The sequence below is a fragment of the Coloeus monedula genome, assembly GCF_965178545.1.
Source record: "Coloeus monedula genome assembly, chromosome: 17".
Taxonomy (NCBI): Eukaryota; Metazoa; Chordata; class Aves; order Passeriformes; family Corvidae; genus Coloeus; species Coloeus monedula.
The window spans coordinates 654,744-672,756 of record NC_138797.1 but is presented as its reverse complement, the minus strand read 5'-3'; the positions used below and the strand labels follow the sequence as shown (position 1 = coordinate 672,756).

General features: G+C 47.3%; 1 protein-coding gene across 2 annotated transcripts in view; it reads right to left on the bottom strand.

Annotated features, from left to right (window-relative positions):
- The window catches only part of SAMHD1 (SAM and HD domain containing deoxynucleoside triphosphate triphosphohydrolase 1), a gene marked incomplete at its 5' end in the record, with an annotated part of 28,369 nt that extends 11,442 nt beyond the window's left edge, over positions 1-16,927 (bottom strand). The window contains 10 exons of one of the 2 annotated variants that reach the window (XM_082292666.1): positions 992-1,083; positions 1,617-1,725; positions 1,824-1,924; positions 4,525-4,680; positions 5,443-5,513; positions 7,449-7,564; positions 9,667-9,827; positions 11,157-11,229; positions 16,603-16,669; positions 16,756-16,927. In XM_082292666.1, the coding sequence (XP_082148792.1) occupies positions 992-1,083; positions 1,617-1,725; positions 1,824-1,924; positions 4,525-4,680; positions 5,443-5,513; positions 7,449-7,564; positions 9,667-9,827; positions 11,157-11,229; positions 16,603-16,669; positions 16,756-16,927 (1,118 nt within the window). Of the gene's footprint in view, positions 1-991; positions 1,084-1,616; positions 1,726-1,823; positions 1,925-4,524; positions 4,681-5,442; positions 5,514-7,448; positions 7,565-9,666; positions 9,828-11,156; positions 11,230-15,067; positions 15,128-16,602; positions 16,670-16,755 lie in introns of those variants that run through there. The other variant, XM_082292667.1, reaches the window with a different exon arrangement.
- Positions 16,928-18,013: the final 1,086 nt, after the last annotated feature.

Sequence of the window (18,013 nt, the reverse complement as noted above, 5' to 3'; positions counted from 1 at the left end):
CGGCTGCCTCACAGATAACCACGCCCTTTTACAGATTCCTTGTTTCCCGAGTTAGCTGAGAGGGTAAAAAGCATTGTAAAGGGGAAGCATCACAAACATGTACTATGTTCAGATGGGAAAATATTATGTTCTAAAGATGTCTTGCTGTCATTTCCAGCTTGGACATTCTTTTGGAAAGGCTGCTATAATTGTGGGAAGCCAAGATCTGCGTTTTTCTAAACTAAAAAATATGTTTTACTCCTCATATGTAGGTAGGTACTGTCAAACCTGAGCATTTTTAGTCTGAATTTTAGAGGATCCTTAAATCAGGAGCTAAAATATATGAAATGAAAGCAATCCAAATCACTCTTGTCCTGTGTAATCCTTCACATTCCTTTTTTCCAAACTCAACAGACAGTTACCCAGCAGACGAGACCCTAAGGAAAAAATATTTGGAGTATTTCTGGTTTTCAAGAAAAGTAAAAACAACAACGTTATATGGAAAATTCTATAGACATCAGCAAGAGAGGTAAAACAGCAGGTAGCTAGATGAGTTGGTCCTGAACAAATCTTGCATTATATAAACACAAAGCCAGGCCTCAGCTGAGCTACATGAGCCCATTCATGACTTTACTCTGTTAGTAACCTTCCTCTAGTAACCAGCCAGTTTGAGCTAAGTGGTCTCTAACTTGCAGATAAGGATTTGACTTCAGCTGTCAGCAGTTTAAATGGTTTAAGCACACCCTGGTACTGTGCTCCTTCAGGCCTTTGGTAATTTTCCTCTAATTTAATTTCACATGGAAGGATGTTTTTGTCCTCCTCTCTCTGTTTTTGCTTGCTTTCTTAACCACAGCCTCTATGATACTCTAAGTACTACGTCTTTCCACAAGAATCAGAAGTGGCTTTTATTCTATGTCACACCTTATAGATTATCTGAATATTCCAAATGGATATGGATTGTTTCAATAATTTAAAAATAAATTGAAAAGGAAGGAAAGGAAAATATACTTGCATTATTTCAATGATGTTGCCAGTCTTATGCTGGTACGCTCTCCGGTGCAGGCAATACCGGGTATGGAACATCTCGTACAAATTTCCAACTTCCTGAATCAAAAAAAACCCTATCAGCATTTACTTTTGCCACTGTCTTACTAGGAAAATTAAGGCAATAAATCAATTAATCAAATTAGTTGCCTCCCCCCATTCACAGAAGAAAGCAGAATGATTATTCACAATTTCCAAATTTTGAACCTGGCTCAGGCCACCATGGGAGAGCAGAGTGCTGAGAGTGACCCCAGGCAGCCTGGCAGTGAAGAAGACCCCTCACCCCTTTAGCAGCCCCTCACCACAGCCACATTCACTTCCTGCCCAGAAGACCTGGAGCAGGATCATGCAGATCTGACAGGTCTGTAGAGTCTCCCCTGGCAGGACCTGCCACAAATCCTTTCAAACAGTGGCTTTCTCTGTCCTTCCCCCAAACAGCAGCTTCTGAGAAAAGCTTTCAGAGCAGCAACTACTTCTGCCCCTCTTGGGCTAAGGGAGCATGGGGTAGGACCCCCAGGAACCCCAGCCATGGGGTGCAGCTCCCCCGTGTCCCCCCCAGTGCTCTGACCCCCCGGGCTCCACATGCTGCTCACCTTGTCACGGGTACAGATGTGCTTCTGGTTTTTCACTTCACAGACCCGAGTGAAGATAAGCAATCGCTTATAGTCAAAATTATTTGGGATTCCCAGGTGATGGCAGTCCCTGAAAATATTCCACAGAGTGTTTAACAATATGATCATATTTGTATATACAGTAGCAGTTTGTGAATAGGAATTCATAATAAAACGTAAGATTTGTACCTTGCAAAATAATCCCACTTGTCAACGTCAATGCCATTTTTTTTGTTAGCTACTATCTCATAGAGGAAACTTTTCTCCTTTGGTCGACCACGGTAGGGCCACTGACAGGGGAGGTGGGAAGAAAAACATCAGAAACAATAAGAAATTAAACTGTGCCAACAATGTCAAAATGGCTTTTTAAAGACAGTGGGAATACACTTTGAATTTGCCTGTGACAAACATCCAACACTGAGGTAGCAAAGAACACAAAAGACAAAGAAAGAACTCCCAGATGCTACCAGGCATTGGAAATCCAGAACAGGGCCTAAGCAGCGGTCTTCTCAGAATCTCAGGAAGAATAAAACCCATGAACACAAGTATTCATTGCCCATTATTCTACTAAAAGAAAGCCTGCAGCTTTGAAATGCAAAAAAAAAAAAAAAAAAAAAAAGAGCACAGCAACAAAGAGGGGAAAATTTGGAATTATTTAGTTCTCAGGGAATTAAACACACAAACATGTCGCTGTCTTGCAGTCTTCTGCAATCTACAACTTTAGAGAACAGAGTTTTAAAACACTTACTTAGATGTTTTAAACAAAAATTGTTTGAACAGTCAGCTACTTAAACTCCTACCTCACAAGGGACAATTCAGCCATAAGGCAAGCAGGAAATGAACACCAAAATAATAAAACACAAGTTGCACATTTTCTTGAAAATTTAAAGATCCTTCAGCTAAAAAAATGCCATAAAGTGACCTTGAAATTCTGGAAGTGGAAAACATTGTATGCAAACACGGCTTCCACGTTACCTGCACTGATGTGAATAGCAACAGAAATGTGCAAGCAGCAGGAAGGAAGCATATCATGGATAAAAATACCATGATCACAAAGAGCTCTGCTACTGGCACATGTTCAGGACACTGTTTATGTCTGGTGCCTGGACACCCGTTGTCTGTATCACGACAGAGGCCTGCACCACAGTGCACAGCCTGCCAGTGCAATCTGCTGCCTAACACCAGGAGGCTGCTGCCATGAATCATGTGTGGCACTCCTCTTCCTGGTATCCTGCTGGAAAACAGGCACAGAATCCAAACAAGGCAAACCAGACATGGGGAAAGAACCTGGCACAAGATCAATGCTAGTGGCAGGTACCAAGATTTATCTGCAAACAAGCCCAACAGGATAAAAATCAGTTTGCAGATTTTGTAAATGAATGTCCTCTTCCTATAGGATCTCAGACTGGATTTCACTATTACCAAGTTCCTGGTATTTGCTGTGGGATTGCTACCCACTCCTGCAGCAGAAAATAATGGGCAAGTGTGAACATTTGTGGGTTACTTGTTTGGGACTACATACAAATTCTGATTAGGACCAGATTGTCCTGACAGACCTGCCACTGACTTCAGCTGCTACCAGTTCTGTTTTCTGGAGCTAACTGAATGAGTGTCCTTGAAGAGATGACAAAGGCTGTAAAGCGTAAAACGAGGAGAGAGAACTTTTACAGAGTTACAATGATTAACAACCACCATCTCTTCTTGCTTGCCTCTTGAAGCAACTAATTTCTTCAAGTCTTACTCCTGCCTCTATGTTTGCTACTGCAATAAATCCAAGCATTTTGCTGCTGTCATCGAGGCTGATGTGGCTTGGGCCAGGCTTGGATTGCTCACTGCCTCATCTCTACCAGTGCCCAGTTTTGCTATCCAGACTGAGGGAGGCTTCCTTTACTCCAGGCCAAGCCCCCCTAGCTCCCTCAGCTGCTCCTCATCACACTTGTGCTCCAGACCCTTCCCCAGCTCTACTGCCCTTCTCCATCGCACCTCAGTGTCTTTCTTCAAGTGAGGGGCCCAAAACTGAACCCCGAATTTGACTTGTGGCCTCAGTAGTGCCCAGCACAGAGGGACTGTCACTGTCCTGGTCCTGCTGGCCATGCTATGGCTGGTACAGGCCATGTACCATTGGCCTCTTGCCCATCTGGACACATCTGGCTCATTTTCAGCCATTGTCAACCAAACAGCATCTGTTTTCTGCCTAGCCACTTTCCAGCTGCCCTGCCCCCAGCCTGTAGCAGGACTCAGCACTTGGTATTGTGGAACCTCACACAATTGGCCTGGGCACATTGATCCAACCTGTCCAGATCCCTCTGTAGAGTCTTCCTGCCCTTCAGCTGAGCATGACCTGCATTTCCTAGACCCAGGCTGGCTGGGCCTGGTTCCCTGGCTGTCCTGTACATGCTGCAGGATGGCACTCATGATGATCTGCTCCATGACCTTCCCTAGCACCAGGTCAGACAGCCCTGTAGTTCCCTGGATCATCCTTCTGACCCTTGTACATGGAGTCATATTTGCTGATTTCCAGCCAAGTGGGACCACCCAGGACTGCAGGTAAATGATGGAAAGTACCTTGGTGAGCACTTCTTCCAACTCCTTCAGTACCCTTGAGCGGGCCCCAGTCACCAGTTAGGTTCCCTAAATACAGGTAAATTTCTACAGCTTTCCTCTGATCTGAAGGCTTTTGAGTAAGAATTCTCAGGGAGCTGTAAGGACATTAACACACCTGCCAGCACTGTAAGAAATAAACACTACACTCCTCCAGCATCAATTGTGACAAGATTCTCAGAACATCATGGGGCTAGAAGTAACATACAGCAGAAGCCAAAATTAGCTATTCTTTCAGCAAAATAAAGACATTTCTTGCCATAATCACAGGAGCAGTACACTGACTCACTGATGTCACACAGGAAGTTTCATCTATAGGCCCTCCTATTTGTTCCTTGATGAAGAGCATATCTTCTTCCAGGACAAGACCATACGACTTCATGACTTCTTCTAGTTTATTGGAAGTGATCAAGTGCTCAAACATTTGAACAGAAGCAGTTTCATGCTGTGAAAAAAACAATCCAAATGTTGTATTACATAGTTTAAGCATCTTTCCTGCAGTGCCACAGCTTTACTCCAAGTCAGCAGCACTTCCTAGCCAGGCACATGGGCAGGCTGGTGTGAAGTGCAGCAGCTGGGTGCTTTCCTAGTAATTTTACATTAAACAGAACACCAAATCACCCAGTCTACAGAGTACAGAAACACACTCTTCAGCAGAGAGCTGTTAATTCTGTGTGTTGACAAACAGTAGCAAGGCAGTTACAATGCTAAAAGACCAAATAATCAGTTTTGCTGTGTAGAAGATTAACCAGTTTACTCAGATGATTTTGCTTAGAAATTACAAGCAGAGAGAGACTTGAAAGGACTGTGTTGCATTTCATTCACAGCAAACAACCATTGAAACTCTATTCAAAATTTTGCAAAGTTTGAATTCTAAACACTACTGAATATCCTGGACTTGGACTAAAACATTATACTGGAAAGGAAGCTGCCAGTTGGTATTTTGCATCTGTAAAATATATTCTGCAGAAAGCTCTCAATACGCCTTTTAAGGCACAATGCTGGCCAGAAATGATCAGTGCAGCCCGAACAAGGATATAATCACAAGACTAGAAAACAATCTTCTGGTTGTCAATTAAGCCATCAAAATGATGCAATAAGGTAAGGCCAAATGACCACTATAGCCTCACAAGCACTGGAACTCTTTAATTACTCTGCCTCTAAAAATTTCAGGTTTGTATTTCTACTTTAATAGTGAAAAGCCTACCTTCCACTTCAAATCTGGACGAGTGAGTGGAATAAATCTTCCATCAAACATGTGTGAAAATGGCCCATGACCTTAAATAAAAAGATGACACGGGTTTAGTCTGAGACATAGTTGCCAGCAAAAATTTCTTGAGCAAGCTTAGGATCTGAATTCTCTTGTATTTGACTTTTCTTGACATATCATGAGTCTTAGACTGGTTTGGGTTGGAACAGACCTTAAAGATCATCTCATTCAGCCCCCTGCCATGGGCAAGGACACCTTCCACTATCCCAGGTTGCTCCAAGCCCTGTCAAGCCTGGCCTTGGGCACTGCCAGGGATCCAGGGGCAGCCACAGCTGCTCTGGGCACCCTGTGCCAGGGCCTGCCCACCCTCCCAGGGAACAATTCCTTCCCAATCTCCCATCCATCCCTGCCCTCTGGCAGTGGGAAGCCATTCCCTGTGTCCTGGCCCTCCAGCCCTTGTCCCCAGTCCCTCTCCAGCTCTCCTGGAGCCCCTTTAGGCCCTGCAAGGGGCTCTGAGCTCTCCCTGCGGCCTCCTCTCCTCCAGGTGAGCACTCCCAGCTCTCCCAGCCTGGCTCCAGAGCAGAGGGACTCCAGCCCTTGGTGCATCTCCAAGGCCCCGTGTGGGACCTGATGAAGCTGACAGCTGGTCTGAAGGCCTCACAGAGTTTGACTTAAAAACAGTCAAAATCTACCTGTGAGAAACTGCAGTCACAGTGAAAGCCACAGTGATAGCTAAGAAGATAATCAGTGAAAGAAGATGTTCTTGCTATGGAACATCAAGAGTGTACAAGAAGAAACTTGCATATAATATGTAACTAATTGCTTGTCTAGCTAATTGTATTGCTGTTTGAATGGTCATTGTTCTTTAGACAGCCCTGTCATTGTTTGTTAAGCAGCCAATCACAATAGGCCACAGTAACTGTCAAGTAAGAGTAATAGCTGAGAATAATAAAAACCTTTTGCTTCTTATGGCTTTGGATAACAATAAGTGCGTGTCGTGTGTCAGTCTCTGCCGTGACAGCCTCGCTCCAGCAGCACCACATCCTTATGTTGGCCCTAGGGCTGGAGCAGCTCTGCAGGTGGGGTCTCACCTGAGCAAGGCAGTGGGGCAGATTTCCCCCCTCACCTCTGCCCATGCTGGGGATCAGCCTGGCACATCGGGGTTCTGGGCTGCCTCTGGGCCTGTCCAGCTCTTACCCACCAATGCCCCCAAGTTCTTCTCCTGAGGGCTGCTCTCATCTACTCTCTGCCCCTCCAGCCTGTCCAGGTCCCTCTGGATGCCCCATCCCTTCCCTCCAGCGTGTGACCCCACCACACAGCTCAGTGTTGCTGGCAAACTGCCCAAGGGTGCATCGATCCCACTGTCCCCATGACGGACAGAGACATCCAACAGTGCCAGTCCCCACACAGGTCCCTCATCACTGGGCTCCACCTGGACATCGAGCCCGTAACCACAACTCTCTGAGTGCAACCATCCAGATAATTCCTTATTCATCATCTATGAGGAAGACTCAGATATAAAAAGCACACTTTCCTAAGATACCTTAAGTACTACTGCTCTTAACAGCCAGTTCCAGCACCTACACCACAGGCAAGTACTGCAGCAACACTGAACATACTATTTACTCTGTGTCAGCTCTGAAGAAAAGAAGCAGTTATGAAATAAACGTTACAATTTTTGAAAGGAACACTAATTTTCATTCTGAAATGTTTTAAGAGACCTGGAGAAATCACAGAAGGAAGTGGATGCTTCAGCCACTGAGAGCAGAACTCTAAGCACCATTTGGAAACAAGACAAAACACTAGCTAAGAGTGGCTGCAGATTCACGAAGTGGAACTGTCCCCACAGACGTACTCCAGAACAAACAGAACAGATAAAACCTGTCTTGGAATATGGCCATGCAATGAGCAACCCAAAATAGCTCACATGTTCTGACCTTACAGCCAGCTTTTCATCCTGGTTAGCTTTCCAAGAGCAACAACCCATCTCAGGTGTTCCTTACCCAAATCATGACAAAGCCCAGCAATTTCTACACAGAGGATGTCTCGCTGGGTTATATCCAGTTCTGGTTGTCTCTCCTTCAGTGTACGAACCAGATATCCTGCAAGGTAGCCAACCCTGTTGCAAGAGGAAAGGAATACAGCAGTGGTTTAGGATAAACAGAAAAAGAGAAGTTCTCCTGTTCTGTTTGCTCCATTAAGTCACAGCCCTTGTCTGACAGGCAGTATACAACAAATACCCAAACCCTGACCTGCGAAGAATGACAAGCTACCTCTTATAGTAGAGTTTTAGTCCTCTGAAAGCAAAAAACCATGGAATACCATGCCCAAAAAACAGAGACTCTACAGCATCCTGCAGTATTTCATAACACACAAACAGTAGCTGTGTTAGGGAACAGCAGTGCACCACTAACAGTGAGAATCTTGAAGCACCTCAGCTTACACAGAATCCTTGAACTCCAGTCAGGGCAAAGTGCAGAGGTCCACAACAGTCACCAAAGCATTTTCTTCTTTTTTCAAACTGCTGCTCTAATAATAGCTCATGACAATTATTTCTCATCTTCTCATTCATTTTAGATTTGAAACTTTATTTAATTGAATGGGACCCTCTGTTCTCATGACACAAAACCAGCAGGAGCAAATATATGGCACATACTCCCATAAACTGTTCATAACCTCTACACAAACCTCTTTTTCTACTTGCCTCAAGAGTTCCCCTTGCAGAACAGCTTAAAGCAAGACAAGGCTTTCTGTGATGAAGTAATACCTTTCATTAGTCCAAATTTCACTGTTCGACGGTTTTTCACTAGACCAATAAGCACACAAAGCTCACTTCTTCTATTTGTAACACTGTAGAAATCTTTGAAATTGTATACAGGTGGAGAACATCTGTCTGTAGAGAATTGGCTGTGTCCTCCCTTTGCAGCTTACAGAGCATGATTTAGCAGAATATCACATTCATCTTGTAAAATAGCTGAGCTATGTGAGAAAGGATGCATGGACCCTCTGCAGCTGACCAAGGCCTTATGCTGATATAGCGGGGACATGCTGGCCTTGGTGAGCAGTACAGTTAACAATAGACAGCTTATGGTCGGGGCATGGGGAAAAGAGGAACTTAGGCATGGGAAAGTGGAACTTGCTGACCACAAAGGTAGAACTAGAGGGAGGGGTCGGTGGCAGTGCCGTAAACCACTCAGCTTGCGCCTTTTGGAATATGCATAAGCCTCATTAGCCACACTATATCTGTAATCCACCACTGATCAATAAATGGGAGCTTGCTGATCACTCATATTGAGCGTCCGGGCTCTCCCTCCGTCGCGACATCTGTCCTAAATTTAACTCTATAGATCAACAGAACTGTTCAAAAGAAAAGTTGCTGATAAAAATGGAGTTTTCAGACTTCTGTTGTGAAGACATTTCTGTCTTTTTGGTTTACCAGATGCAGTCAGTCCAGGCTGCCTCATTTATCTGACCCTTTTGAAAACAGTCATTTGAATCTCATTATAAGTAAGCCAGACTTACTCCACAACATTTCAGCACCAACAAAAGCAACTTTAGGCTGGCCAGATCAGCTGAATAAAAACCACTTACTAGCTTAATTTCACTGCACCTTGGGATATACCCTTAAAACAAGCTCAAATTTGTCACTCATTACCTTCCCTGAGGAGTGTGAATGACCTAGCAACACTCTACATAACCTTGTGTCCATCATATTTCTGCTTAACTGAATTACAGCTATCAGGCTGACAACCTGCCATTGGTTGCATGAAGCACATCTATCTACAAAGGCAAACATTACAGATCAAATGGATTTTAGCTGTGCTGGATGATGTGTGGGGATTACAACTGTCTGGCAGATCATACAGAGCAGCCCTGGTACCCTTACTAAGTTTATGCTTTAAAACTTGTATTTTGACTGGGGGAACATAAAGCACTTACAGTTTTTAGCTAACATTATTCTTAGAATAATAAAGGGTGGGGAGGAAATCTAACATTGATCCATCTTGTAGGTTTCTTTATCTGTCTTTATTAAAACACGTTCAAGGGAACAGCCCACAATCACATGGGATATCCAGGAACATTTGAGACCAGAAATGGCCCCCCAGCAGTTTTCACCAATGCTCAGACAGCAATGCCCCTTGACTGGCACTCCACTGCAGTGGTACCAAGCTCAGGGATATCCAGATGCCAGAGATGCATGGGCCAGAACCACCACCTTACCCTAGGGAGTGTTCAAAGCGGTTGTGAGAGGCTCCTGGAAAAACAAAGTATGTGCCACCCAGCTGCTTGATGTACCGGAGGCGCTGGAATTGAGGGGTGTCAATGATCTGAACAAGCAGGGGATGCATTTCAATGTGCCCATGAATAGGATCGTTAAAAACCTACAGAAGAAAAAGAAAAAAAAAAGGTGTAATTAACATTTAAAATTTGACTTTGAAAAGAAACAGGCATATAAAAATGTAAAGGACATCTAGAATGGTCAGGCATTTGGTGGCAGAGAATGTTCACCTTCTGTAAAACAGACACATCCTGCCAACCCAATATCAAGATCTATCACAACATCATAGGATGTCTGGGGTTGGAAGGGACCTTAAAGATCACCTTGTTCCAACCCCATCCCATGGGCAGGGACATCTTCCACTAGACCAGGTTGCTCCAAGCCCTGTCCAATCTGGCCTTGAACACTTCCAGGCATGGGGCATCCTCAACTTCTCTGCACAACCAAATTTATCTTGGAGAACTACTAAAGCTTGACACCAAAAAGATAAAGCTGCCTATTTCTCATAGCAAGGGAAGTAAAGTCAAAATTCCTAAAAATGTTATCTCCACATGTGCAATTCCAAAACTTAACACGTGTGAAAACTGCTGCCTTTATTAATCTGCTACTCCAATTAAAGCAGGATACTGCAATACATGTCTGAGATATCCAATAAAAGTGTTTGGCCGGATATTGCTCATGCTTTTAAAATTAAATGCAATTTTGCTGGGTGGAAATTATGATTGTTACTTTTTTCATTAAAAACAATGCAAACCCCCAAGAAAACTAAAATATGAAAGAAGTACTTCCTGATTAGCACATATTTTTAGAGAGATCTCAGTAACTACAGGGACTCGGTAGAAAACGTAAACACATTTAATCCTTGCCGTCAAACTGCAGGCAAAACCATTCCATCACACACACATCTTGGTAAAATACTGAGGCAAATAAGGTTTTCCTGTGCTCTCTACCCTTGGTCACTGAGCTGGGAGGGCTCTAGCAGATATGCAGACTACTACAGAATGTGTGCAGCCCTGGCCCCAGTTAAACCAACACACACCACTGGGAGAAACAGCTGGACACAGCAAACAGTGAAAGCAAGGAGTCTGTTAACCCAGGCCTGGGGAAAAACTAATAAAATAAACCAAGGGGAGGCTCTACACAGAGGGATGTGAAAGGAGAGCTTCTCCAACACATGTCAAATGGCTCTTCTGCTCATTCAATCCCTCACAACCTGCAGGTGCCCACCAAAAGCTTCCACATGATGATTCTAGTATTTCTTCTAGTTAATGTGCCTTTTCACAGACCACCACTACCAAGGGCCCAGAGTTTGCTGCTGTGCTGCTTGGGTGGGCAGCACCCAGCCAAGAGGGGGGAGGAAGAGAAGGGGAGCAGGGCCCTGTGCAGGGCTTGAGGCAGGACCTGGCCACGATGTCCCCATAGCATGGATTACCTTCATCACCTCCAAGCGCTGCTGTCCCAGCTGTGTCAGGCACGCCAGCACTTCCAGTCGCTCAGCTGGGCAGCTAGGAAGGAAAAAGAGCCACTGAGAGCAAAGCCTGCAATGCACTTCCCTTCCCAACCTGCAGTACATAGGGAAGTACTTGTGCAAGTTCACATTACTTTGATATTCGCCGACGGAAGAAGACTGCAATTTTTTCAGAAAAATATTGAAAGTATCTATCCTTCTAAAATCAAGTATGGAAGGAAGGGAACAAATAGCTACAGAACACGTCTGTAGAGCAGTGTAAGTGCTGCTCCCACTTACACAGAACTGAGAAATAAAACCACCACAAAACTGATGAAAAAAATTTTATAAGCCACACCTGGAGATAAGTCCTTTAAACTTATGGGAAAGACAACATGCAGCATCTGAAAAACTGACATTTTTTAAGGATGAAAAACTTCCTTAAACTAAAATGTCAGAGTCACAGCAAACAATTTTTATAAAAATTTCTGGCAGTTAGTGAACTCTGTATTAGAAGTTTAATTTTGTCAAACTTGAACTTTACACAAATTAATTTCAACTCCAACAGCAAAATCACTGCAGTTTAAAACATGTTCTAATTTTGTTGAGACTGATTCTTCTATTTTGCAAAGATATTTTGCTGTCATTTTTAATAAATTATTAAAAGTCCCCTTCACAACACACAGCTAAACTTCCAGTGCAGGTACTCTGCAGTAGCCACAGCAGTCTATGAGCACAGGCAGGACAAGTCTGGAGACAGAGAGAGATAATATGCTCTTCTTCTAGGATAATATACCTACTTCTACTAACTCTGTCTGCAAGCCTTGCCCTTGAGCTAAATGGTTTCAGCCTCACTATGACAGCAAACTGTGGATGCTGAAAGCTTGATGCAGAGAAATTTTCCAGCTTTCTGCCAGTATCCATGTGAAAGTCTTACTTTCACACACATGCTAGCTGTAAACAGTGAGAGGTTTTTATAAACCAATCCTTTCTCTTGCAAGTGCAAGATTGTTATGCAGTATTGTTGTGTTACTGACTGGAGAAATATTCTGAAATGGGTGTTGTAGGGTTTAACCAATCATTCCAAGAGGTTGATGGTCAAAGGACCAATAACCTTATGCCATTCAAGAGAACCAGGTTATTTATTGATTTCCAAACTCATTTATATAATTCCATTTCCTTCCTGGATTGAGGTCTATGTCATTTTTCTCACCATCCCCAGTACAACAGTGACAGCAAACATTATCATGAGAAAATACTTTTTCTGCAGCAGTTAATCACCCAGAGATCAGTTTTATATTAGCCTCTCAACATAAAACTGAACAGAAAACAAGGCTATAAAGCCCCGCTTGATGCACTACATATTCTCATCTGAATCATTTAATTATTCATAATCCACAAAATATTAAAGGCATGTGATGTTTGAGCTGCTGGTGAGCAGTGTTTCTCTCAACCACTTGGTATTCCTTTCCCTAACACGGAGCTCTTGGGCTGCAGCTGCTGCTCAGACAAGCAGTGCTGGAGCACCTCTGCTACGGAGACAGGCTGAGAGCTGCGGCTGCTCAGCCTGGAGAAGGGAAGTCTGTGGAGAGACCTCACTGAAGCCTTCCAATACCTTAAGGGGACTTATAAAAAGGAAGAAGAGAGACTTTTTATAAGAGCAGACACCGTCAGGACAAGGGGCAATGGTTTTAAACTGACAGAGGGTAGTGTTAGATTGGGTATTAGGAAAAAATTCTTCCCTGTGAGCGTGGTGAGCCCTGACACAGGTTGGCCAGAGAAGCTGGAATTGCTCAAGGCCAGGTTGGACAGGGCTTGGAGCAGCCTGGGACAGTGGATGGTGTCCTCGCCCATGGGAGGGGGTGGAATGAGATGACCTTTAAGGTTGGTTCCATCCCAAGCCCTCCACGATTCTAAGATGAAAAACACCCTTGGTGATGCCCAGACCAGCGTGTATTCAATGACACAACTCTGAGAGCAAATAAATCAACATTGTGACCAGCAACTATTGAACTAATATAATGAACGCTTCTAATGACTTATTTTTCACACAGAATCATGGAATTAACTAGGTTGGAAAAGACCTTTGAGATCATCAAGTCCAACCTATGACCTAACATCACCTTATCAACTGAACCATGGCACTAAGTGCCACATCCAATCTTTTTTTCAACACCTCCATGGATGGTGACTCCACCACCTCCCTGGGCCATCCCAATGCCCAATCACTCTTTCTGTTAAGGATTTTTTCCTAATGTATAGCCTAAACTTACCCAGGTACAGCTTAAGGTTGTGTCCTCTTGTCCTGTCACTTGTTGCCTGGGGCAAGAGACCAACCCTCACCTGGCTGCATCCTCCTTTCAGGTAGCTGTAGAGAGTGGTAAGGTCTCCCCTGAGCCTCCTCTTCTCCAGGCTAAACAACTCCAGCTCCCTCAGCCACTCCTCATAAGGCTTGAGTTCCAGACCCCTCACCAGCCTTGTTGCCCTTCTCTGGACACATTCCAGCACCTCAAGATTCTTCCTAAACTGGGGGGGGGGGGGGAGGGGGGGGGGGCCCAGAACTGGACACAACACTCAGGGTGTGGCACAACCAGTACAGGGAAAGAATCACTTCCCTAGTTCTGCTGGCCACACTATTCATATTTTAATACGCTCGTTCAGATCTGTCGTAATGTCAACCCTCTGCACCCCACACTTGGTGAGCAGTGTTTTTCTCAACCACTTGGTATTCCTTTCCCTAACACAGAGCTCTCGGGCTGCAGCTGCTGCTCAGACTGTCACAAGGCAGTGCTGGAGCACCTCTTGGAAGCCCCAAGAAGGAGTGTAGTGGATTAACCCCAGCCAGGAACTCAGTGCCACGCAGTCACTTGCTGCTCTGGTGGGATGGGGAGGAGAATCAGGAAAAGGTAAGACCCTGCATGCTGTCGGTGTGATCCTGGTGTGACCAATTGCCTGGATGTCCCACCTTCCCTGCTCTTTGTCCTCCTTCAGATAGAAAACAACAGCAGGGCATTTTTCACCAGAAGTCTACAAGGTCAGACCCTCCTAACCAAGACAAATCCTGTTAACACAGGAAACTCTGGTTTTCCAGGGCTCTGCAGGCAGATTTGCTCCAACAGCCAAAGCAGCATTACTGATGGCTGCTTGGAAATGTGATAACTGGCACTTCCTCATCCATTCTCCTCCTTGCTTTGTCCACACCCTCCTTCATACCACAGGTGACAAGGATGAGAAAATCCCTTCCCTGTGCCCAAAGAGCCAGAAAGCCCCATTCATCATCTGTGTTCAGCATGCAGCACACTGCACACCACATGAAATATCCACTGCCAGCAACATGAGAACACCTGGGAAACCCACAGCACTGCCTCCAGACCCCACTGGCCCAAGGTCTCCCCTCTGTACATCCAGGAACCCAGGGAATTAAAGACATGCATTCATTAGTGGTCTGTCACAGAGAAATTATCAGTTACTGCAGGACACATTGTGCAGTGGATAGCAAAATAATTGTTCTTAGGGCAAAGTTGAGATGTTTACAAAAAGCAGAATGCTTGAGCAATTTCTCATCCAACTCTCAACAGTTTCAGCTTAATAGAAACAAGATGTCAGATCTCACAGAAGGAAACTTTGTATAAGAAACCCACAATCCTGTAGACCCAGCACTATCTGCTCTCTACACTGAGAGCTCTCCACAGCCCTGTCCCCCATGCTGAGGGACTCCTGGCCATCCCATCCTGCTGCCCATGTTCAGCACTGACAGTCTCTGACTCCCCAGACTGGCTGCACATGTCCAGCGTGGCCTGGACACCTGATGCTCCTTCCCTGCAAGAAGCAACCAGCCTCCTGGCAAGTCCTAAATAAAACTAGACACCAGCTCGTCATTTCAGTCAGGCAATTACCTGGTACTTCAGCAATAAACAAAGCCTTCAGCTGCCTTCCACGACATCACAGCATTTTCTATCTGCACACTTCAAACAGCTGCAGTTAAACCCCTCTTCTACAAAAAGAGAAAACCAAAAATACCTTAATGACTCCTGCATACGTCTTACCTCGTCCAAAGCCGAGCACTTCTGCCTCGTCCTCCTGCGTCACACCAGCTCTTCATCCTCTTCAGATATCCACACCCAGACACCCGCCCCTTCCCACTCCCCTTTTGCATGCTGATGTCTCAATAAAGCAGGGAAAGCACCCTTCACCCCCAGCACGGCATGAGCGCTGATGAGTTTTCACCCAAGGAGCCAACACCAAACACCAGCAGAAAGCACAGCTCCGCACTTGTGTGCACCTGCCAGATTACACACCCCTGCCTACCTCAGGGCCTCCAACCACAACATCAGCTGGAGCCAACAGGTGGGTTTTGAGACAAATTTGGAGGAAGCAGTATAAACAAGGTTAACAAAGGAATAAAGAAAAGACATCAAAAGATTAAAAACCACCAGGAAGAATGCGGTGAGCAAGCAGGCTCACATCCCAGTAGAGGGGAGCAAGAGAGGCTCCCCAGTGGGGCAGAGAAGGGGCATAGGGGCCTTTCCAACAAACAGGATAGCAGGACAGATTCATACCCTTTGCTGTTACAGAAGAGCAAGAAAGCATATTCACCACCAGAAAGATTACAAGGGTTTTGGGATCAGTCATTCCCTCACTGCTGGGAACAATCTTTTACACACTTTAGAACAGCATCCAGCATCCCTGTGTTTGCGGCAGGTGACCACTAGCAGCCGGACTGCCTGCTCTGGACTGCCCAGGGCAGTGGGAGCTCACGGCAGCAAGGACTCGGCTACTCACCCACAGGCCCCTATTCTGCCAAGACACACAACAACATTTCTTTTTCCACAGCAGCCCACGCTGCTGTAGGCACAACAGAAAGCCAAGTCCCAGCAGCTGCTGCAAGGCTGACCTGTCAATGCCCGGGATTTCTCCCAGGGAGACGGGTGACACCCGGCCTCTCCTGAGCAGCACCTCCTGCTCTGTAAAACATCGGGGCCGCTGTCGTTCCTGGAGCTGGAGCAGCAGCAACTTCAGGCAGAAAAGTAAGTTCTCGTCAGAACCCCTGGAGTTCACTCTTGTGTTCCCAGCAATACTCAAAAGCTCACTGGGCTACCCAGGGTATTTTCATTAAACCTTTTCTAATGGATCGAGTTTTTTGCTTCTCATGGTTACTTGGGCAGCGAGTGTCTGCGCCGTGGATGTGCTGGGATCAGCAGGGAACGGGAACTGCTCCGAGGGTCCGGGATCAGCCCCACCGAGCCCGTTCCCTCGCGCTCGCCCCCGCACAAGCTCCGCTCGACGCGTTTGGGGCGGCCCCGGGCCGCAGCCGCGCTGAGCTGGGCCACGTGTGTGTGCAGCCGCTCCCTGCGGGCACGGCCCGCCCGCCGCAGCTCCCCGGCCTCGGCCCCGGCACGGCCTCCCCCCTTTTCCCGCGGGCGGCGCTCACCAGACACGGGTGACCTCCGGGGCGCAGGCCGGCAGGTCCAGCAGCATCCTCCCGGTGATCCCGCTCTCTGCGGGAGCAAGAGAAGCGTCAGCGCCAGCGGCGAGGCCGCACGGCCCCGGCCCCGGCCCCAGCCCCGGCCCCGGCCCGCCGTACCTCGGAAGCGGCGCAGCAGGCTGGGATCGCCCACGCCGCAGCGGGAGAGGTGCTGGCAGAGCCGCTCCGTGTCCCACAGCCGCGGGTCGCTGCGGTCGCTGCCGGGGGCGGCGGGGCCGCGGGGCCCCTCGCACCGCGCGCGCTTGGCGGGAACGCCCGCCGGGCTCCCCATGCCGCACGGCCACCGCGCAGGCGCCACCGGCCCGGGGGTCCGGCGCGCAGTGACGTCACCGCCCCGCGCGGCCCCTCAGCCGCCCCTCGGCACCGCGGCCGCCCCGCAGAGGGGCCCGGGGAGGAGCCCCGGCCCCGGCGAGGAGCCCCCGCTCACCCCCAGAGCCCGCCTCACCCCGCAGGGCGGCAGGGTCGCGTTTGAGGCCCGCCGGTGGCTGTTCGCCGCGGCGACCCGGTTGGGCTGGCGGCGGCCCTGCTCTGGGGGATTCGCGTGAGATACCTGGAACCCTGCACCGGCACTGGCCGGTCATCATCCCAAATCCCAGCCATCATCACAAACACGAGCTGCTACATGGTGCTTCCACAAGAAGTGACGCCACAGCACTGCTGCCTTCAGACAACACTGCTGAATGCCCCGAAATCGGAACTCGTTCAAGATCTTCCCAAGACATCACGGGCCATGGGAAGAGCCACACCACAGCTGCCAGGTGCCCCGTTGCTCCCAGCCATGGTGATGGACACCACAGTCATCCCAGGCAGAGACACATGGGCTGGTTTTTACATATCTCGTTCACGTGTAACATCCCAATACCCATGAAAACAGCTCAGCTGCCCAAGGCCTCTGAGTGCCACAAAGGCACTGGAAGGGGCCCAAAACTTTGGCTCCCCATTACAGACTGCATAGGCCAAGACTGGCAAAATCCCCCCTGCCTTGATCCACCCCAACAGCCTTCTCAGAGCTGTGCCTGCCCCACGTGCAGCTGCACACGGTGCCCGATGGATGAGATACTCTCACCAGCTTCTGGGGGAGCCCACTCACTGCTCCCAGCAACCCCATGGACTGAGGTTGTGCCAGGCACTCCTCCTTGGGAAAAGCCTGTTGCTCCACTGCCATCACAAGCACCAACAGGGACACCCCAGAGATCCAGATCCCTGGACACCTCCAAGCTCCCTGCACGACCCAGCAGTTATGCCCAGCACATGCTGGGCTCACTGCGATGCTGCATGGGCTCCCAGGGGGAAGGTTACACATTATCCCTCAGCAGGATGCACACATATGCTGGTTTTACAAAGCCAAGTTTGGGGA